The sequence below is a fragment of the Pantherophis guttatus genome, chromosome 3, assembly GCF_059756535.1.
Source record: "Pantherophis guttatus breed Tessera chromosome 3, ASM5975653v1, whole genome shotgun sequence".
Classification (NCBI taxonomy): domain Eukaryota; kingdom Metazoa; phylum Chordata; class Lepidosauria; order Squamata; family Colubridae; genus Pantherophis; species Pantherophis guttatus.
The window spans coordinates 170966597-170990732 of NC_142065.1; the positions used below are offsets into that span (position 1 = coordinate 170966597).

A 24136-nucleotide genomic window follows, 5' to 3' on the forward strand; every position below is an offset into this window, starting at 1 on the left:
TCTATTGTTTCAGCAAGAGAAGCCTTTCTAATTCTAGTCATTGACTTAGATTAATTGTTCCTGCTGCTTCCTGACAACTGAGAAATTCTTTGAAGTCAAGGTAACAAAAAGATATTACGTTTCTTTAGGACATTAATATAAAATATAATATACAATGGAAACTTTCTTCTTCAAAAAGTTGATTGCATATACAGACACACATGATCATTTTTAAAAAACACAGAGGAGGTCTTGAGGAGGAAGACTTCGATGTAAATGTTCTTTATGCCTGCATAAAATGGGAATGGGATTTTACACATGTTTTTATGCTTACCTAAAATTGAAATAGAATTTTATTTATTCAAGTTGTATGTATTTCACACATGCATGACATGGCCAATTGGATGTTATGCATACGCAGAAGCATATATAGTGTACAATTTTTTTCTGTTGTTGCATCTGAAATCTGTTACATCAAGGACTGTTAAAGTTCTTCTGTCTATTCCAAAAACTAAATCTGGAATTTGGAAGTTTATATGCAATGTATTGAAGTATGGAACTTTTACACTTCATTCAACATTTATAAATCCCAGTTCCCACCCAAGGATTCCAAGAATTGAAGTGACCCAAAAGAAGACTGTCAGATTAACCTTAAATTTAAAAAATCTATAGAAATCACGCTCTTACCCTATAAGTTTTAAATGGAATTATGCTGTTGCTAAACCCAGGAAAGTTAACATAAAAAAGAAAGACGTGTAAATAGAATAAAACAAGACCACCACTTGTTTTGCATCTATTAAGTTACATGAATACCTTTGCATTAGTGCAGTTATCTCATATATTTTAGCGTAAAACAGAAATGTCACCCCAACATGCAGAAAAGATGCAAAGGAACAACATTATTATTCATGACAATCAATAGAGTTATTAGCATCCTGCATACCTACTCATCATAACTGTATTGCTCAGTTTTAGCAGCAGAGCACTAGACAAGATTTATTAAGGTCTGCCATTCCATCTTTTCTAATTTACTCAACTAATCTCATTTCATAAATGCAGCTGATGTTCAAGATAATGCAGTTTCTAAAATGAAATAAACTCATTATCAGAGTACAGGCTTAAAATAATGAATCAATCTAACCTGTGGTAGACCAAAATGTTGATTTTTTTCAGTAGGCATTGGAGCTTTACTCATTAAAGTCAATGGCTCCCCTACATAAAATTATATTGCATTCCTAAAACACAGAATTGTGAATAGATAAGTATATAATATAATAATTTGTAATAATTAGAAAAGATATTTAATTTTATTTGCTTTCTAAAAACTGACTAAAATTCTTACATTTGAAAAACGAACAATGAAATTCTCTACTTTTTGGATATGTGTATCTTTATTCAATATTGATTTAAATTTATATCAAAAAATACATTTTAAAAATTCCAGAAAAAAACATTTACGTATTACTTTAAATTAAAATCTTAACAGAGATTCCTTCATTGTGGTGCTATTTGCACAATTCAGATAATCAAGATTGCTTTGAGAAATCTAGAATTTAATTTGATTTCTTTTCCCATTTATTCCTTAAACCAAGAGTAGATAGCTTCTTTATTATAAGAAAACTTTAAACTAATTTTTCAGCTCTAAAAATTAAGAACAATTAATTCATATTCTGGATTCCTTATGAGAAGCATTATGTTTTTTATCAGCCACTAGGTGGAGTAGTTCAATAGTAGTTTGCCACATTAGTATAGAAAAGTAATTGATTACATAGAGACTCAATGCAAGGGAGCCTTGTTCTGGATTATCTGAAAAATTTGGGAGCCTAAGCAGATCTGCTATTTAACATATCTTTGCAATTACCGTATTTTCCGGCGTATAAGACGACTGGGCGTATAAGTCGACCCCCAAAATTTCCTGCTAAAATATAGGGTTTGGGCTATACTCGCCGTATAAGACTACCCCTCTTCCAACGCACACCAAATAAAAATTAAAAAAACATCAACTGGCTCACCCACAATGTAAAAGCAGCTGTGCTAGACCCAAAATGGCCCCTGAAACAAGCAGGAACCTCACACAGCCACAAAAAGCCAAAAAAACCCCAACTTTCACACTTTACACACACACAACGCAACACAACACAACTGGCTCATCCACAATGTAAAAGCAGCTGTGCTAGACTCAAAATGGCCCCTGAAACAAGCAGGAACCTCACACAGCCACAAAAAGCCCAAAAACCCAACTTTCACACTTTACACACACAAAATTCCACATACAGCTTTGTGAGATTTTGTGTGTTTGTGTAGTTAGAGTGAAACACTACAAAAACACACTAAATCTCAGAAAGCTGCACAAATATTATTTTATTTTATTTTTATTTTTATATGAAAGCTAAATTTAAAACTTCCTAAACTTTAAATGGCTAGGTCTAAAAAAGAACAACTAAAAAAAACCCCAATTAACTATTTTTTTTTAAAGATCCCAAAGGGGAAAAAAACTTACCCAATAGAACAGGGGTCTCCAACCTTGGCAACTTTAAGACTTGTAGACTTCAACTCCCAGAATTCCTCAGCTAGCTTTGTTTTGCTGGCTGAGGAATTCTGGGAGTTGAAGTCCACAACTCCCTGCCTGCTTGATTGCCAACCTTCCTAATGCCGCGACCCTTTAATACAGTTCCTCATGTTGTGGTTACCCCCAACGATAAAGTTATTCCTAAAACCATCAAAAATATGTGTTTTCCGATGGTCTTAGGTCAGGGGTCCCCAACCTTTTGGACCTCAGGGACCACCAACTTCATAATTTTAAATTTCGCGGACCACTAATACGAATCCAGTGCGCCACTTGCTGAAGCACCTGGACTCCCAGTACAGGATGGGGTCCTTCAGGCACTCTCCCTCCTCTCTCTCTCTCTCTCTCTCTCTGTCTCCCACTCTTTCTCTCTCATTCTCTCTTTCTCTCTCATTTTCGCTTTCTCTCTCTCTCTCCCTCTCTTTCTTTCTCTCCCACTCTTTCTCATTCTCTCTTTCTCTCCCCCACTCTCTCATTCCCTTTCTCTCTCCCCTCTTTCTCATTCTTTCTTTCTCCCACTCTTTCTCTTTCTCTCCCCCCTCTCATTCTTTCTCCACCCTCTTTCTCATTCTTTCTCTCTCTGCCACTCTTTCTCTCTCATTCTCTTTCTCCCCTCTCTTTCTCTCTCTCTTTCTCCCACTCTCTCTCTCCCCCTCTTTCTCTCTTCCCCCACTCTCTCTCATTCTCTCTTTCTCTCTGTACCCCTTTCTCTCTCCCCCCCACTCTTTCTCTCTTTCTCCCTCCCCCTCTTTCTCTTTCTCTCTCTCCCCCTCTTTCTCTCTCATTCTTTCTCTCTCCCCCTCTTTCTCTCTCTCTCCCCACTCTCTCCCTCTCATTCTGATTCTCTCATTCTGATTCTCTTTCATTTTTTTTCTCTCTCTCTCATTCTCTCTGATTCTTTGATTCTCTTTGATTCTCTGTCTCTTTCTCTCTCTCTCACTCTCTCTCTTTGATTCTCTCTGTCTCTTTCTCTCATTCTCTTTCATTCTGTCTTTCTCTTTCATTCTTTGTCTCTTTCTCTCTCTGTCTCATTCTGATTCTCTCTCTCTCATTCGCTCTTTCATTCTTTGTCTCTTTCTCTCTCTGTCTCATTCTGATTCTCTCTCTTTCTCTCTCATTCTCTCTCTCTCTCATCTCATGGGCCAGCCAGTGTCTTGGGGTTGAGAGGAAGTCAAGCTTCTCCCTGAGATGCTGAGAGACTGAGGGCCGGAAGAAGTGTGGGAGCGAAGCACTACTTGAACTTGTGTGGCATGAGAATTTGCCTTGGTATATTTGCGCCAGCCGATGGCCAAGGCAGCCCTCATCTGTCTGCTGAAAGTGCAGCATCAGGATTCTGCCTTGGTATGTTTGCGGCGCAAGGCAGCCTTCATTTCCTGCTGCTTGGGACTCAGAGCGGTAAATGGTGACTGGTCCGGGGAGCAGCTGGATTTTGCTCTCCATTGCAGACGCCAGATCAGCCCCCTGCAAGATCTCATCTTTCGAGGAGCACTTCCTGAAGCGGGGCTGGAAACTTTGGTCGGGTTCCTCGAGAGACGAGATCTTGCAGGGGGCTGATCTGGCGTCCGCAATGGAGAGCAAAATCCAGCTGCTCCCCGGACCAGTCACCATTTACCGCTCCGAGTCCCAAGCATTATGAGATGAGGGCTGCCACTCTTACAGCGCTCTTACAGTGGAGAGAAAAAGCCGGATGCCGCTCTCCATTGCAGACACCAGATCGCCCCCCTGCAAGCTCTCCTCTCAAGCAGTCCAACCAAAGTTTCCAGCCCCGCTTCAGGGAGCGCTCCTCGAGAGACGAGATCTTGCAGGGGGCTGATCTGGCGTCCGCAATGGAGAGCAAAATCCAGCTGCTCCCCGGACCAGTCACCATTTACCGCTCCGAGTCCCAAGCATTAGGAGATGAGGGCTGCTGCTCTTACAACGCTCTTACAGCGGAGAGAAAAAGCCAGATTTTGCTCTCCATTGCAGACACCAGATCGCCCCCCTGCAAGCTCTCCTCTCTCAAGCAGCCCAACCAAAGTTTCCAGCCCCGCTTCAGGGAGCGCTCCTCGAGAGACGAGAGTTTGCAGAGGGCTGATCTGGCATCTGGATTAGAGAGCAAAATCCAGCAGCTCTCCGGATCAGACGCCATTTACCACTCTGAGTCCCAGGCAGCAGGAGAGGAGGGCTGCCTTGCGCCACTGGCTGACACAAATATAACAAGGCGGAATGCTGTTGCCATACAAATGAAAGTAGTGCTTCACTCTCACAGCTTCCAGCCATTGCAAACGCCGCTTCTTCCCGCTTCTGCCGCCCCCTCCCCCACCGCCACAATAGCACCATTCATTCCGGATGGCGAGGGCTGCGCTCGTTTTTCTGTATTGCACCACCTGCAAAACCCCTGTGAAAGGGTTTTTTGACCCCCAACCTCTGAGCTAAGGTAAGCAAGCTGGAGGGGGAAAAGTTTTTCCCTTCTCCATGGCTCTGGCGATCCCAGCTGAGTTGCCTGATTAGCAGATCGTCAGAGCTTGGTCGCCAGAGCCATTTAAGGCTCGTCAGAGCCTTTCGGGCTGGTCTGCCTGGTTACAGGACAATGACACCCGGCCTATAAGACGACACCCGACTTTTGAGAAGATTTTCATGTGTTAAAGAGTTGTCTTATACGCCGGAAAATATGGTAACATGCAATGAGATGTGATTTGACACAAACATAGCAGCTGCTTGAATTATTATAATTATTACTGGTAGTGGAACTGAAGGAACCATGGTTTTCGTTGCTTATCTGCTTTTTAACCTCATCTCTTTCTTACTTTTTAAATAAATGTTTTATTCCTTAATTGTTAATCATTCCAAATCACCTGATGGTACACATCGCCACTTAATTAGGAGGTGAGGAATTAATTTTTCTTAGGAGCAAAGAGCACTAGAAAAACATTTTGCCCAATAAATAACAAGTATCCTTCAAATCCAAACATTCATACAGTACACATAATGTAAAAAAAAAAAAAAAAAGACACGACAGCACTTCTGTATACCTCATGCATAGAACAGAAACATGTGTAAATACTTTGTACTACAAAATACATTTTAATTGCTTGAAGAAGAGATTAATTCTTGCTATTAAAAAGTAATAGCAAGAAATAGAAATGTCCTTAAGAGGGCTCCCTAAGATGCATAAAGTGCTTCATAAGCCATAAGCTACTAACATGAAGATTGCAGTTTTGTAAATACATCATTTGTTTCAGTTAGATTAGCATGCAGTTCGATAGGTTATAGTCATTCATCTAAGAGGCCTAATATTTAGCTCAGGTTAAATGCTAGAGCAGAATATTAAGGCAAAAATATTTTTTTAAAAAATCTAAAATGCATGTTCATCCAATGAAATTGTAAATTTGAAACAAATTGGGAGAATAGAATCATTCTATTTCACAATGAATGAATACATGGATTTCAACACTACAAAATAAGAATTGCTGGTTTTAGTAGCTTTATAAAATAATATAGCTATCAAGCTATCAAAATTAGCTATCAAGCCATTTGCAAAGCTGGCTAAAGGAAAAACTAACTGTTACAGGAACATTTCAGTGAATACAATATTAAAATAGCAACAGCATATGAAGTTTATTACCATCATACCTAATTGTGGGCTTTTTGAAGATATCCAATTAACTCTTATGATAAAGAATGGATTAAATGACTCTAGTCTAATGCAATAGAATTGTTCTTATATTTTTGCAAACAAGCCTATCAAAAAAGTAAATATGATTAAGTTAGCATGTAGTAGATAAGTATTCTAGCAACATTTAGAAATAATAAAATATTGTATAAAGTAATAGGTTTCTGGCTTCTCTGCATATTAATCAAAACTTTCCAGATAAGAATCAAATTGTCCTTTACATTCATAAGACAATGCTAGGTTTATTCAGATGTTTACTAATATCTAATGGCACATACTTTTGTAATGTGGTATATTATCTTTAACTGATAAAAATATGGAAATGTAAACTAAATCTATGATATCTGGGAAGTCAACAAAATCACTATCTCTATAAGAATTAGCATATTCCACAAGAAAAAAAAATGCTATTGCTTTTGATCCACAAGGGTATGGACATTAAGTACAATGTTACTAAATTTACCCTGTAAAACTACCACAGTAGCAAGTTAAATTTTGATTTAGCAAACTCACTCTTATATTTAGGGAGTAAGCAAAAAAGAATAAGTCATCCTAGCTGGAAAGATGGATGAGCCACTCTCTGATTCTACCAATTTAGGATCTAATTTCTTGTTGAAGGTTTACATCTTAAATATATTGTCTTGGAGCCATTACTACTTATTTATAACCCAAGGAGAGTAAATATTCGGGGGATAATCCAAGGAGCAGAATTTTAAAATTACACATTTTGTAATTACCTAAATTGGAATTTATTAAATAGACAGATAGACAATCCAATTGGGAAAAATTATTTTTACTTAATTATTTTTATTTTATGTCTGGGAAGAATTATTTGTAACCAATAAATAGCAATTGCTATCCAATATCTGTTTTCAACTTTCAACTTTCTACATCCCAAACATCTGCTATATATCTGGATAAGTGTAAAATTCTGCTAAGGAATTTTATCTGTAAAGATTCCATAATAGAAATAGAAGATAAATGAGCACCATACAAAAGTTGGGACACTGATTTTGTTTTCAATAATTTAATGCTGGCAAATACCAATTCCCCCACCCCTATCCTCCATAAAGATAAAAAATTCAAAATAGCTGTTGTGCTCCTTGTGATTTCCTGTGCTGTACGTGCCATTTGTGGATTCAATCTTTGTAATGGAATCTCCAGCTAGACTCAAGGGAGGGGTCAAAAGAGGCCAGAAGAGCAGAAGCTTACCTCATATATATCTTTCATCCAGTATGAAATTCCTTGAAAGCTTTTTCCATCTGTGATATCATAAACAAGAACAAATCCATGTGCTCCTCGGAAAAAACTAGTAGTAAATGTATGAAATCTTTCCTGGCCAGCTGTATCCCTAAAATAGATTATAATAGATAATTTAGCACTATTTTTCACTGCAGAACTGTAGACAAAGAGCCACATGTACTCAGTGCAATTACGGTATCTATGAATTAAAAGTAGAAGCAGGGCTGAGTTGTGGAAATTCTAATGATCCAGTTGCTTTTCCTTTGATATATATCTTTGGCCTTCTACATGAGAGTTGTTCGAGAGCAGATGCTTTACAAAACTGAAACTATGGCTATAGAAAATATTCTTAATCTGAAGACTTTAGCCCTATGAAAGAAAGTTTCTTTTCACCCAGTTTATGGCCTATTCTGAATACACCAGAACCAGTCTGGTGCTGTGGTTAAGGTACCAGAGTATAATCTGGGAAACGATGAGATCTTATCCCATTCTGAGGCATAAAGCCACCTGGGTGACCTTGGGCCAGTTACTCAGCCTAGGAAGGAGGCAATTGCAAATTTTGCCAAGAAAATTACAGGGCCTCATCCAGGCAGTCACCAGGAGTCAAAAACCGACTTGACAGGCATAGTCAATCAATGTGCATACACATTAGGCTTGTAAATGTATATATCCTGATGTATACATCAAGAATGTCTATATATTCAAGGATGACATAGATGTAATATAAATGGTTGTTATGGGGAAATGTCCACCCTATAGGATAGACCAGACTAAGAAATTGACATTGTGTAGGCCTAAATTTCCTTTTTTAGAATGATAGTTAGTATGGAGGAGGCTTGTTTGACTTGTTTGCATAAATCTTTTTCTTGGTTTAGCCTTAAGCCATATATATCTGCAGATCTTCCCTGTGCTCATCATCTAGATTCTTCACATGTGAAGCCCACAAATATTTTTAGATGTAAAACGATGACAAAGACTGGTGTTTTGTGTTGTGCCAAAGTTCTGCATAAAATTATTTTTTTAATGTTTGCAAATTCAGGAATTCAGATGTGCTGGTGGATCTGGAAGACAACAATGGAAGCGTTCATAAGCACCTTTGTACCTACTGGAACATTAGCAACTTCAATCCACTGATTAGCGTGCATTTGGAAACAACAATATATTCATTATGTTTTTTCTCTGCTAAAGAAGGCTATTTATGATCAACTGTTAGACCAAAACTAATTATATTCCTTATAAAACTTACCATATTTGAAGTTTCATAGTTGTATTATTACATGAAATTGTTTTCACTTTAAAATCAATGCCTAAGAAGAAAAATATTGATTTATAAATGTAACTCTTAATAAGAAAGCAAATCAAAAGACAGAAAAAATATAATCTTATCAAAGGGAGTACACAGTAAAAGAGCAATTTTCACATAAATGGAAACTCCACAGCTATATTTTCCCATTGAGAAATCATCACATCGTCAGAAACATTCTGCAGCACACTCTAACTGAATTAAATTTTCTTTTTGCATTTAATGCACATTTAGAAGTCTGGTTTAGTTTAAGTTCAACAAGTGATAATTTTATTAACACTTCAATTCCAGAAAGATAACATAAAAAATAAAAATTATTATCTAAGTCCAATACATTGATATTTCTGCACTGTAAGATCTATAAAATAAGAATAAAGTGTGCCCTTATTGTAGGGAGCCAGCTGTACAAATTAATGGTTGAATTCCTTTTGAGCAATAGCTGAGGCAGCATCTAAAAGGGCACAATAAAAACAGGAAGGTCACTTTCAAAATACTGGGTTGGAAATGCTTAAAAAATAATAAGTCAACAGGGGATTTCCAGTCCTACAGAAAACATTTTATATTTGACATAAATTTTAATAATAAATTGACATGAGATTTTTATTTATAAAAAGACAGCTAGAGTGCTGAATCAGATAAAAACTTAATCTAAATTAAAATAAGGCATATTGACTTCTTAAATCAACTTTACATTTATTGACCTAAGGGTCAATGAATGTTAGTGAAAAACAGGAGTCAATAAGCATTGCATGCATGAGTTATTCATAGCTTTATATAAAATTTTAAACAAATTTCACAAAAGGACAAGGTTGAAATAGGGAAAGAGAGAAAGAAATAAGAGCACCAGTTGCATCTCCACTAGTACTCAGCAATCTGATTGCATGGCTGTATAAAAGTTAAACCCATCATTCTGTATCTTCCCTAATTTTCATCCTGCCTTTTTAATGTTATTATAAATATGGTAAACAACAATCCAAATCTAATTCTAAGAGGTACACCTAGACTACTTCAACACCTGAAGTGGTAAAAGGGTCCTTTTACCCTAGGGGAGGGAGACGCGGTTAGTATGCTGAATGATTAACCACTATGCTACTCTCATTTCAGGACACGATTTTTTGACTGGGGGCGGGGGGGGGCTGTCAGGCCTGGAAACCATTTTTTGTATTAGGCCTTCAGACCTGCCACGTTTACTACTGTTGAAACTGGGAGGGGGTTATATGAGCATGGGTGAAATATAGTCAAAATAACATTCCTTTCTCAAGAAGTCAAGGCCAAGTTGCCCTGCACCTGGAAGGCTGGACTTGGGAGGCATCTCCAGTGGGTACGATGCTTGATTGGACCATGTGATGGACTTGTGGGTGTTGGGCAGGGACTTGAACTTTTCTTTGGGTGGGGAAAACCTGGAAGCTTTCAGATTAGGGTCTTCCCAGATGTGCCAATATGATGTCTCTAATAAAATGTAAGTTTGAGGAAACTCAATCCTCAGAGTTTTCTTTCATTGGGGGTGTTACTTGGAACCCTGACATGAGGAAGTAAAGAAAACACTTAGACTTCAACATCTTATTCTTTCCAGTATGGATGAATTGTCACAGTGTCTCTCAACCTTAGCAACTTGAAGATGGGCAGACTTCAACTCCCAGAGTTGAAGTCTGCTCATCTGCCAGTTGCCAAAGTTGAGAAACACTGAATTATCAAGTATGATTGAGACCTTGAAGAATGTCATAAATGTTACAGTGTATATCCTCAGTTACTAAGCAAAATGTTCCTTTCCAGACTTCCAGCTACTAAACTGGAGAGGAAACTGCAGAAAATTTAAGAGGGCTGTTCTAATCCATCTCAATGTTTTTGTTGGTCACTTTTTAAGCTAAGTCAGTCAAGACTAACTTGCATCCTACTATGCAAAAAAGATGGGATTTTCTCATATGTGTTGATAGATGTATACACTTTTCTATACACCTTGGGTTTTTCCAACCATATTGATGCATCTTTTTTATTCTTCCATTGCTCTACTTTGGCTCTAAATCCTCTTTGAATCCACTGAGTTTGCTGTTAATCAGAAGTGATATTTAATCTCCTGTCTTACCCCCTTTTCTTGCTTATCAACTTTTGGTGGAAGCATTTCAGCTTCCGGAAAGGAGGAGATAACGTACTATCGTTATAACAATTACTGTACTCTGTGTTAGGGTATACTTTCTGCAGTACAAAGTTAATGCATCTCTCTTTTGTTAAAAATCCTGGCTAGTGTTCAAACAACAGTACGTCTACTTCCTGCTCCACTTGGCTATTTGCAAATAAAGAAGCAATTCTTATGATGTTCAAGAAAGGAATATGACATTAATCCATCTAGCTCCTTAACTTTCCAAAATCCATATTCTAGCTCCCTTTTGCTGTTTTCCAAAAAGTACAACTTTTCTTTTTAATCCTTAAACCTACATGAAATTAATGGGGGAACCCAGTATCTCTTTGAAAGTAAGGCAGGATGATTTTTTCCCTGGCTCTAACAGCTCTCAAACCTGCTGGAAATCGCTATTTTATAATCTCTTTACAGGGAGATTCTGTGTGGAGCAAACTTGTGGGTGACCCTTGTCCTCCGCTTGATCCAAAGAGGAATTTTGAGGAGCCGATCCATTCATGGGGTTCTATTTTCAGCAATTGGTCATTGTTGCCCTCGGAAGTCCAAACGGTTCAAGCATCTCAATTACATGTGATGCTTAAGTGTATGTTCATCTCTGAGTAGATGAAAAGATGTAATGGGATGTAGGAGTGACCATAGGGAAAAAGGAGAAGAGACGCTGCCTAGGAAACACTGTCTGCCCCAGCTACGGATCCCAAAGAACACAGCACACACAAACTCTGAACAAAACTTAGTTTACACAAATAACGCAGTTTTAGCAAATGCTGGCTGTTAATAAGCATTCTTAACAGCCTGCCAGAATTCCATAGATAAGATAGTCAGAGTCTTACTGGAGTTGGCAGAAAGCCCAGAAACCAGGTTGCAGAGAAATCCCAAACACAAAGATTAGCAAACTAAGGTTGTTTTCTGCAGCTTGTTGCAAGCTGCGTCCTTTCTTAAATAGGCTAAGGGAGTGGCCAATTAGCCCCAAGCCTTACTCTCGAGGAGACCTCCTCCTGAGGAACCACTCCTGCCTTTTGGCAGCTCTGTGTGCCCATGCATTGAGAAGAGGCTCCTCCTCTTCATCCTCTGTACTTAAAGGAGCCTCTGGAGGTTCTGAAGGCCCTGACTGGATCCCTGCCTCTGGCACCACATCTTCTTCAGCCTCCTCGCTGTCCGAATCAAGCGCTGGCTACACAGGCTGCTGGCGTAGCACCACACCAGCCTCCTCGTCGGGATCAACAACAATCTGCGCAGGCCACTGACGGGCCACAACACAATCAGACAAGAAAGGCAAGAGCCCCCAGTGACTTAATAGAGAAAGAAACTTAGAAAGAACCTGCCCTAATGCACCAAATGGTTAAAAATGGGTGGCAGGAAGTTTATGCTTTCACTTGCAAGATTCTATTAATATAGCCTTACAACATAATAAAATTAGTTCATCTTTTCATGTTTCCTGTCTGGTTTGCCTGGGTGGGCTGACAAAAGGACATTTGGAACAGTATAAATAAGTATGTAATTATCTGAAACTTTTAGGAGGAAAAAACAAGGCAAGAATGCATTTCAGTATTGCCACAAAGCAATTGAAATAATGTTCACGAAAACAGATGAAAATATATGATGCAACCGCCATATTTGGCCAGTATTTGGATGGGAGGCTGTGTGGTATATGTGTGCATATACTGTTTGTGTATCTGTATATGGGGAGTGTGCAAGGAAGAAATGCAGAATGGAACCCTTGGCTTTTTATATTAGTAAGGATTCTATCAATAGGTAAACAAATTGCCTCTACTTTGAGAGCAAAGATGAAAGAAAGGATTCTGTTGGCCCACAATTCCTCTGCAGAAAATAAGTTTTGCCTCTAAAGAGTTCTAAAAACTCAGGACTTTCTTGTATATACTTCTCATTGTGCTAATACAATATTCATTGCAAGAAAATATGTCACAGAATATTTCAAAAATTTATTTGGCGAAGCATCTCCTTGTTCACTTGGACATGCAAATCTTTCTTCCCATAAACTTTTTCCTTGGTGTTCAATGAGGTGCCATTGTTTAAACAAAAAACAGTTATTCTTTATAGTCTGCTATTCTCAATGTGATGAGTCTGCCTTATGATCCGTATAAGTTTAATTAGAAAACTATAGCTGCTTATAATTCACAAAAACTGCATAATTGAAGAGGAAGAAGGGCAACCATCCCTGAGAGTTTAAGTGCTGAATAAAGTGCTTTCAATGAAAATTTACTGTGAATGCTTTTTTGTTTTTTTAAGGAAAGCAAATCTTGAACAACTAAACGCTACTACCCACAGCTGCAACCCTCCAATATTGCTAGCAAATTAGCAACATGCAATTATAACACTGGAATTGTGAGCAGGAGTTGAAGTGCCCCAAACTATGAGAAACAAGCATTTAAGCACCAAGAAATGACATTTTATCATATTATCTTACTCACTGTATTCCTTTGTCTCTAAGCAAAGTGAGGGAACTCCCATTTCTTTCAGAGAGGAAATTCTAGGGGGAGATGAGAGAGGACTTTGAGATAAAAAGAACTGATGCTTCCAATTGAGATCTGATCTAACATTTACATAATTACTTTTTAAAAAATTGACACTGAGCTCTTGCAACAAAGTTGTGTCGTATTATATATTTGCAGGACAACCATCTAAGAAACAGAACTTTCCAACTTGAAGTCTGAATCCCACTATGCTTCTCCCTCAGGCGTTATGTGAATTCCTTCCATATCTCTAATAAGTTGAGTTCATTGATGCTTAACCATTGTTGCAACAGTTGGGGGATAGCAATAGAGTCATTGACTCTTCTGACTCTCCCCTGCTCCTATCCCAAAAACAGCTTCACTGGTGGGCCACTAAAATGGAGGACTTCCTCCTACTTTTTAAAAAGGGAGAAACTGACAAGAGTTTTACTTCTAACCCAATCATGGTAAGAATAGTAAAGCCCTGTGTGTTCCACAGATGGATGCACCAAACCAGAAGGTCTGTCAAGTACTAGGGCAGTGATGGCTAACCTTTTTGCCGTCATGTGCCAAAAGCGGGGGTAGTGGGGGGATTGCACACATGTGTGCCCACACCCATAATTCAATGTGCTCCGTCCCCCCACGCATGTGCGCGTGACCCCCCCGCTCCCCCCCGCTTTCGGCATGCAATGGCACGGTGGGCCCAGGCTCCAGAGCCTTGCTAGGAGCCTGGGGAGGGCGAAAACAGCCTTCCCCACTCACCTGGAGGCCGTCCGGACACCCGGAAACAGCGTGTTTCCCGACTTCCGGTGAGCCCGGAAGGCCCAAAAATCAGTTGGCCAGCGCACACATACGTGCTGGACTGAGGTAGGGCAATGCTCACGTGCCCACAGATATGGCTCCGTGTGCCACCTGTGGCACCCGTGCCATAGGTTTGCCGTCACGGTACTAGGAAGTGGAGGAGGGTTCATATAAAAGTTCTAACAATAAAAATCACATGCCTTCAATGTGGCATTTGCTTTCTTAGCATAGAAAGGAAAGGTGGCTAAAGAAGCAGGGAAATAACAGCAGTTGGGTATAATGCACAAGCACCTTTAGTACAACGTCATTGCCAAAGCTGAAGAATGAGTTGAAACGTGGACAACTACTTTTTAAGCTGGGTTATCTCCAGCCAGTTTTACTATGGGGTCAGTAAATAAGGCTGCTGTGCAGGAGAGTCCTAAGACTGGTAAGCATTGCCCATTTTTCAGATAGGGAACAAAAGAGCAAGGCATGACTACACCTTATTACCTATAATATTATTTGCAAGGAGGGAAAAACAGAGAATTAAAGATAATAAGCATAAACCATATTTTCTGGTAAAAGAATCATAGCTTGAGCTGCAAGCAGTGCCTCAGTATTTTTTTTCACTCTTTCGAAGGACAGAAATTAGACAAAAGTCACAATAATAAATTATACTTTTAAAATCACAATCCAGCTCTGACATGGATCCTGACACCATGCTGATGTGAGCACAGCAATCACACCAGCAACTGTTCCACTATGTACACTACATTCTACAACTTGGTTGTGCATTACTCTGTAGCTGACATACAACAGCTGTACATGATGCAGATTGTGCATTGCTGTGTAGCCAATGTAAGCAACCAGTCTGCAGATTTTGACCTATGCACACTCAATTTTAGCTATGCCTTAGCTAGAAAACTATTTGTAAAAGAGGATTTTAAAAGTAGCCATGTATATAATAGGCCTTTTAAATATCAAGTCTAGCTGAAAAGCCTAGATCAATCCACAGCATGTACAAGTTGCTATATCTAAAACCTTCAAGAATTAGCTTTATGTGATACTGCCACATGATTGATTTATAGTATAAAATGTTATGGATCTTATCTATTTTAACACTGAAATGATTGCTCAGGCATAAACATTTCAGTCATATTAAATGAAAATTCTGCTTGTTTATATCCCTTTATTTCAAATCTAAAAGTAACTCATTTTATTATACTTTGTATATCTATATCTATTTCACAGGTAATTGTTTTGGTCATGCATCAAAAGAACCTTGAAAAAGCTATGCAACCAAAAGAAATGGAGCAATAGAGACAAACAGATAAGTTGAATCAGTGGGTTGTTGAGGCAAGATTTGGGGAGGAAAAAGTCAGGGTCATGCTCAACATAATGACTCAACATTCCAAGATCACAGACAATGTCATAGGACAATTCTTTCCACATCAGCTTATCCTGGTGTGTTAACACTTGCAGGCGCTACAAGAAGAGAGTAGCCCCTTCTGCTCAGAATGGCCCAGGAGTGATTGATACTCGATCTGGCTGGATTTTGAAATTAAATATAAGAGTGCATTTATTGCTCTCAGCAAACTACAACAAGATATTCTATCAGAATATTTTGAAGAGTTTAGCTGTGGCAGAAATATTTGCCCAAGGCAAAAACATGGTTGGAAAGAAGTGATTTTGTCTTTTCCATTTCAATTGCAGTAATGACTTTCTATTTACACAGAGCAGTTTGCTGTTTCTATCTGCCAAATGAAGGACAATTAAAACTTGAAGGCCGATTCTCATGTGCGATGAGAATGCTCAGTTTGGATACACTACTTCTCTATCTTGCAGAGATCCTTTGATTCACAGGTTCTGAATCATTTCTCCATCAGAATGATACCCATTACATCTAATTAAACTATGTTCCCCTTCACACATCTCCCGCATTGATATGAGACTGATGATGCGCCCATGACTCCATAATGCTAAAATACTTCCAGAGAACTTTGGAAGTTGAGCTGATTTAACTTTTAGTTCAGTTGCTACTCCAGAGGTGATTCTGCAAAAAAGCTACATTTGTTCTGCATATAAGGTGGGTTATTTCATTCTGATGGGCATTCTAGTCTTGTCCTAACTTCCAAGATTTCTTTCTTCTTCTGCAACCAAGGCACAACTGTGATTCTCCTACCACCATACTCGGTCAGGTTATTCTCAAAAGGAAACAAAGCAAAGAAAAAAAAAAGAGGGGGGGGGGGGCTAGTGAATAGCAGACAATGGTTATTTTCATTATACATGGTGGACTTTTCATTGCCCCAGTGCTAGGGAGAGCATTCAACACTTGTGTGGCAGTGCAGGTCCACTGAAGAGACTCGGAAACGTGACACCAATGGCTATGTGGAAGTTCTAGTCCTACCTTAGCTATGGAGCCTAGCTGGATGTTTTTAGGCCAGTCACACTCTCTCAGCCTATGATGATCAGGCTTGGGCAACAAACCAGCCAGTCAATTCCTGTTGTACGCAACCAAATGGGTCAACAGTTGGTTCATCCAAATAAAAAAGTGAAACTTGCACTTGCAGAAAAAAAATGCTAGGGAAAAAAAGCATTACAGTGGTACCTCAGTACTCATTGGTAATTCATTCCAGAAGACGGGATGAATACTAAAACCAACAAGTCTTGAGAAAGCTCCTTGGCTTACCATGTGACTTGCTATTTTGGCTGGAAGAAATAGCGAGTCACAAAGCAGCCAACATCAGCAACCTCTTCCTTGTGCATCAACTACTGGCAGAAAGACAAATGCCGGAACAAAATTTCTGCTTTAAGCAGTCAAGTGAGATATGACTGTATAGTATTTTCATGGAATAAATCAGGGGTGAAATCCAGCAGGTTCTGACAGGTTCTGGAGAATCAGTAGCGGAAAATTTGAGCAGTTTGGAGAACTGGAAATTTTGGTAGTGGAAATTTTGAGTAGTTTGAAGAACTGGCAAATACCACCTCTGGCTGGCCTCAGAATGGGGTGGGAATGGGGATTTTACAATATCCTTTCCCCTGGAGTGGGGTGGGAATGGACATTTTGCAGTATCCTTCCCCTGCCACGCCCACCAAGCCACACCCACCAAGCCACGCCCACCAAGCCATACTCAAGCCGAACTGGTAGTAACAAAATTTGGATTTCACCACGAATAAATATAAAGATTACAACACCCCTGACAAATGGCCATCCATCCTCTATTTAAAAACATACAGTGAGGAAGGGTTCACAATTTCCTGAGGAAATTGGTTGGAAACTTATCACTAAGACTCTTTTCTTGACAACAAACAAAATCTACTTCATTGTCATTTAAGACCACTGTTTGTAATCCCACTGCCAGTTTCTCAAGTTTTTCTTTTCGGGCCCCTTAATATATATAGGTTGTTCTCTGGATATGCTCCAGTTTGTCAATGTCTTTCCTAAAATATCAAAATCTGGGTATAATATTCCAAGTACGGATCTAACTCACAGAATAGGGAGGAGTGTTGGATTCTGGGGAAGAAATGATAGAGTGAAGAGTCAAGAGCCTGTAGTACAGTGGACTAAAGCACTGTTATTAACATCTGCTGCTTGCAATTACTGCAAGTTCAAATCTCACCAGGCTCAAGGTTGACTCAGCCTTCCATCCTTTCAAAGGTAGGTTAAATGAGGACCCAGTTTGTGGGGGCAATAAGCTGACTTTGTATAAATATACAAAAGTATGAAGGCTATTGCTTAACGCATTGTAAGCCGCCCTGAGTCTCCGGAGAAGGGCGGCATATAAATTAAAGGAAAAAAAAAAGATGACTCCGTGAAAAGCAGAGTAATGAACGTGTCATGATGAAGAGCCAGTGAGTAGACCAGCTCTTTGATATTTCTTCTCGGGAAAAGGAAGGGACTTGAGATTGTCCAGAAGTGCTCTGGACAGTTGCTTGTCAGCCCCTTTGAAAAAACATTGGGTTCACATACTTACTTTTCTAATCATTTTTTGAAATTGCTTATTAATAGTCTTTCAGCTATTAGGAACCTTTGGATTGATAGGTTTTATAGTAAAGCATCTGGTGAGTTTCCTTCAATCTTAAGAAAAAATAAGTTTTAAACACAAGCTTAAAGAGTTAATAAAAAAAACAGCAAAAGAACTTTGATCAGAACTTTGATTTTAGAAAGTTACAATTGGATTAAAAGACCAGATAAATTTGAATTGAGATTTTGGAATTAATTAAAATGGATCCTTTCCAGGGGAAAATACTTTTATTGTAATTCTTTTAAAAACATAATGAAACTTTAAAAAATTGACACTAGAAGGAACTAAAGATTACAATTTAAGGAGGAAACTCAGACTCAACTTTCAAATACAGACTGAAGCAAAATACTTTAACATTGGACATATTAAAGATTTTTGAACAATGGACCCAGAATTTAATTTTAAGACTTTCTGCCTCTATGGATAGACTCTGTTTAAAGGGAATAAAGATCAAGACACTTAAAAGTAAAGGAAGGAATATAAAGTTGGTATATCTGATCAATTGTTATCTGTGGTAACTCTTAAAGGACCTCTGCTGAAATCAAGACTGAAATGATGAGCCTTGTGGATTTGTTTATAGATAAGAGATGGAATATGGGAAGAAGAAATAGTTGCATTATAAGAGTACATGATAAGTTACTAAAATTGATTATATTATGATGAAGGGGAAGTCACTTCTTTATATATTTCTTTACTTTATTACATTCTTATTTTCCCCTTCTATTTTTTCTTTTTCATTTTCTGCATCTTCTATTGTTCTTTGTATTCTTTTTTTAGCTTGTATTAGTTTTTGTTGTAATTGTAATTTTTAGTAAAATTACTATTAAAGAGTAAAGTGTTTCAACTTCATGATTATTAATAGCACATAAGTCTTCTATTCTGTTATATTAATCAGTCCCTTTGTTTCTATCCTCAATTTTAAATTCCTTTATTTAGAGTTAAAATTTTTAGCTAGTAGTCATCAAAGATTTTTCCTGCCCTATGTATGCAATCCTACAGTCTACATACTATGCATGATACTTTTCTGCAATCAAGCAAATTGGCTTTTTAATTAATAACAGGAATTTGTTCATCCCAGACTGAATGTGAACTTGCTGAAGTATTATAGTTAGATGTTATCATGCATACAGATTGCAAATTATCATGCCACTGCAAATGTTTGTGAACTGTCATATGATCCTTCTCTTGAAAAATGCCATTGGCACAATTAGTTTTTCCTTAAAGCTAGAGTATTAATTTGATAACTTTATTTTGGTACGTACAAAGTACTATTTTGTGTTGAGAACCTTGCTTTACAACTCCAAAGATTAATTTTTTAAATTCTAATTGAGAATCAGTCTGAAGAACTTTCAGATCTGATAATTCAAGACTAGACATTATGGAAAAGAAAATTACGAAAAATTAATTTAATTTGAATATTTTTTTAAAAAAAATTCCCTGTGAATCTTTTGTTGAATTTTCATCCATGAACAAAACCTTCTTTCTTCTTTGATGCATTTTCCTCTATTTTGATACATACTTTATCTTTTTCAAAATAGAAACACGCAAAAGGATTTTTGCATTCAAAATGTTCTGATCTCAAAGGATCATGTTTTGCCCTATCTCTATTGAAAAATTGAATCTGGGCAATAGTAATAACACTGCTTTGGTACAGAATAGGCACAGAGAATTTAAAATCATATTTGTGGTAATGTTATTTTAATTACATCTAAAATAAATTAAAAATACTTTTTTCCTAGCTTAAAGTGTGTCTCTAGCACATTACCTAACTAACGTCTTCTGTCTGAAAACAAGACCAACATCACCTTCTCCTGTGGCAGAGGCATCCCACAATTTTAGAATCCAAAATTGATATTCTTCTAGCTTCCAGTTACAATATTGGCATATTTGTTATTCTCTTAAAAATATCAATAAAATGATTTCTCAAAAATATGAACTGTTAAATTGTTATGTGTATGAGAATCAAATAAATGTGTGTACAACCATTTTCTACAAATGATTTAAAAAACATTGTATTGAGCTATTTGGGAAAGGAGAATATTCCAAACATTTGTTTTATACTAATATGGCTGTTGTGTTATAAACTTTCCACTGTGGGTGGAGTGGCATCTAAAGCTATAGGCTGTGCCTAATTTGCCCACATATTATCTTTTACTGGTGGCGTTATATACATTTTCTAAAATTCAAGTCAAATACATGAGAAGCCACTTAAGGTACATCAGTTTATTTTCCTCTATTAATCTGTTTTCTGCCAGGATAACTACAATAATATCTCTACAAATGTAGTTTGGTTTTCAATAAATCTCTTCCTCTTTTCATAGAACCAACTGCCAGTAAGTTCCTGTTGCCTTTTTTTTTTTAAACAGAAGGTGGGCCTATTCCCCCACCCCCACCCCGGACACTTTTCTTTCTAGAATCAATGATCTGGCGATAGCTGCTTTGAACAGTAAACTTCCAGATGGGGTTGACTATAATGAGCAAATCTTCATTAGCATATTTACATTAGATTGACAGAACCTAGCCTTAATTCATCTATCTCTCATAAAGATTCTGAAGCTTTTATTCAATTTGACGACCAAGTGGAAATCAATGAGACTGAAGAATGCTTAGAGGAATAGCATAATATATGTGAGTGAATCGTTTTATTTATAGTTTATGTCCATGCCATTAAAGAAATCAAAGAGATTCCATATATGGTTCATATATATGTGCATAAAGAATTTTTAAACTTCATGGACACAATGAGGCACAGAATTAGACTTGCATAATCAATTTAATAAGCATAACCAATTCAGGGTTGGATTATGGTCAATAGTTACAATTAATTCTCTCATAATCAATTAAAGTTGGCAATAGATTGCCCATCAATTATTACCCTGTTTGTAAGCATGTATAATTGCACTTACCGGTGTTTATCCACTATCTTTCCTTCTTCAGCTATCACTATCAAAATGTTGGGTGTATTGTCTTCAAAGACAGGACCATGGGGTTTTTTTGCTGGTGAAACTCTTTTAAAATATCATGTATGGTAATTTCCCAGTTTAGAACAACTCACCAACATGGGGCTACATAACACATATAGAAAATAGACTGGTCATACTTTGCCCTGCTTAAATAATTTAGAGTTTCAGTTTCAACATAGGAAACAGAAAGGAGAAAATGCAGGGGTGCTATTCAGCAGGTTCTGACAGGTTTTGGAGAACCGGTAGCAGAAATTTTGAATAGTTCGGAGAACCGGCAAATACCACCTCTGGCTGACCCTAGAGTGGGGTGGGAATGGAGATTTTGCAGTATCATTCCCCCAGGAGTGGGGAGGGAATGGAGATTTTGCAGTATTCTTCCTCTGGAATGGGGTGAGAATGGAGATTTTGCAGTATCCTTCCCTTGCCACGCCCACCAAGCCACACCCAAAGAACTGGTAGTAAAAAAAATTTGAATTCCACCACTGAGAAAATGTGATTGCCTCACAATACAGATTTATGCTTAGTTCAAACGTAACTATGATTTTATTTGCATGAAATGATAAGTTATAAAATTCAGTTAATGGAATACCATGCCACTAAGCCCTCTCTACACCCATATTATCCATCCCCACTTGTATGTGACATCCCTACTTTTGAGTAAACCTGAAATGGAATTTGTAACCCAGGATAAAGCTTGGGGACAAAGCTCTTGGGTTTCAAACTGAAAGGTAACATCCGTTTCACTATGGATGATATGATAAACCAGAGACAACACTTAAAAGGCTAGGTGCATGTGTTATGGTAGTCCGTGCTTGTTAACAGAAATTTATAGCTTAACGTATCTTGAAAACATAGTCCATATGTTATATTGTACACAATGAAGGCAGCTGACCCTAGGCTTTCAGCTGTTACCTGAGGAAAAATCTGTGAGCTCTGTCCACACGATGCATTTTCTTATGGTTTACATAACACACTTGGCTGAATTTGAATACCTCTAAGCCCAAAAGATCACATTCTGGCTTATAGTTTTATACACAGAGTCATAGATTACTAGTTAGGAGAAGGTATCCATACTCAGACCTTGGATCTTTCTTCCCAAAAAAGATGTGCACACGATTGCAATTCACTTCTGCATAAAGTTACAAGGATGCAGAGGCACAAAGTTACATCCAAGGCAACAGAGGAGGGATTGTAATGTTTTTGTTTATTATGTATACATAGTGGTGAAAAGGTTTACCCAGGGATACCTTCCCCACTAATGATACAGGAGGGTTTCTGTTATATTGTTGAGACAATATAACAGTAATGGGAATACTTTTTATGTTTTCCTGGAGGCTGGGTGATGCTGGAAGATGTTCTACGGTAAGTCACTAGTGGGAAAATGCCCCACAAGTGAAGTCATGGTTTCCTTATTTAACGTCCAGAGCTACCCTATTTCCTCCAAAATAAGACATCCCCTGATAATAAGCCCAATTGGACTTTGGACCACATGGCAATAAGGCCAAGCACTTATTTCAGGGTTTAAAAAAATATAAGACGGGGTCTTGTTTTTGGGGAAACACGGTAAGTAAAAAATATACCCACAGTGTCTGGGTTATACACTGATCCAAACCCAGACTAGCAGTATATCAAGTTAGATACATAAACCATAGTACAGTTTAGTGTGATGTGTGTGAGCTGCAAGGTTTCAAGTGCAAATTTGTTAAATTTCACTTTGCAGATGTTGACAGAATACAGCCCTATCGCACTGAATGAAATCTCAGTGACAACCATCTTTTACGGTGTATCCCAAAGGTGCTTTTTTTTTCAAGAGGACAACTGGACTTTCTGGTATTTCTTTGAAGATGTTTTGCTTCTCATCCAACAAGCTTCTTCAGCTCTTGGATGAGAAGCCAAACGTCTACAAAAATAAAAAATAAAAAATCAGGAAGTCCAGTTGCCTCTTGAAAAAAAGCACCTTTGGGACAACCAGGACCTGGATGACTGAGAATCTCCATAGACTTTGAGGGTGTGTGTTTTAGTTTATGATTACCAGGAAATAAAGCGGGCGGGACAGGGCGGTTACGCCTTTCTCTTTCTCTAGTTACTTGAACCCAGGTCCGCATAATCAAAGGAAATACGGGGCTTAGGCTCGCCCAGTGTAATTTCGCCGAGCGTCTCGGGCGCGCCAGGCACGGGAAACGAGCGCCTTCGGGGCGCGTGTACTACTCACCGACGGTGGTGATATAGGAAGACGGCGCGCAGGCGGTGGTGCAAAAGTCGGTGTATCGCCTCAGGATCGAGGTTTTCCCCACGAAGGAGTCACCCACCATCACTATCTTGGCCAAGCACGCTTTGGGCGCCTCACAGCCTGTCCCCTCAGCCATGGCCCACCAGCAATAAGCAGGCGTCGAAAGTTGGCTTAGCCCGGAGTGGCTGGAGAGGAGGTCTTCCTTATAGCGTGGCGCGATTGGCGCCCAAAGCGTCGACCCCGTGTCGCCGGTTACTGCTCCTCTTCCGTCGCTGGGCTCCGCTCTCTTCTCAGAGTTTGGGTTTTCAGGGCTGTTCCGGTTTCCGAGGCGCCTCTTTTGTCTAAATGTTGGGCGGGGGAGCTGACGAAGTTCCTTCCCTTTTTTGCTGAACGGGTTCTCGGCATCTTGCCTTTCCCCAGCAGAACCCTTAGAAAGAGCAGCCGCAGGTTGGTCATTCGACAAAGTCCACCGGAAAAGTTCCATTGGGGAGCTGCAGGAACTGGCTACTTGTGATAGAGCTCTAATTATAAGCACCCGAAACCTGCCAGAAAGAAGAGCAGGGCGTGATTATCTTTTTGGATTGCTTTTACTGGTGATGCTTGGCATCACCAAAACTGTGTTGGCTTTCCCCTCTTGATGGGGTGAGATGCATTGGGGCTCCAAGGAGACTAAGGTGAACTGATTTCCATGAAACTTTTTCTGCAATTGGTGAAACATGAACATTAATGTGTGTCATCTTTAATTTTCCGACCTGGTGTCTGATCATTTTTTTTGGGGGGGGGGGGGTCTGTCATGGTAGGGAAAGCTATAG

The 24136-nt window shown here is 38.6% G+C and overlaps 1 protein-coding gene across 2 annotated transcripts in view; it reads right to left on the bottom strand.

Moving 5' to 3' along the window:
* Positions 1 to 23663, bottom strand: part of LOC117672747 (ras-related protein Rab-10-like) — a 30994-nt gene extending 7331 nt beyond the window's left edge. The window contains exons 1-4 of one of the 2 annotated variants that reach the window (XM_087890512.1): positions 23307 to 23663; positions 13306 to 13364; positions 8686 to 8746; positions 7410 to 7548 (exon numbers count right to left, since the gene is read on the bottom strand). In XM_087890512.1, coding sequence (XP_087746638.1) covers positions 7410 to 7548; positions 8686 to 8746; positions 13306 to 13345 — 240 coding nt within the window. In that variant the 5' untranslated portion in view covers positions 13346 to 13364; positions 23307 to 23663. The remainder of the gene's footprint in view (positions 1 to 7409; positions 7549 to 8685; positions 8747 to 13305; positions 13365 to 23306) is intronic. The other variant, XM_034429680.3, reaches the window with a different exon arrangement.
* Positions 23664 to 24136: the final 473 nt, after the last annotated feature.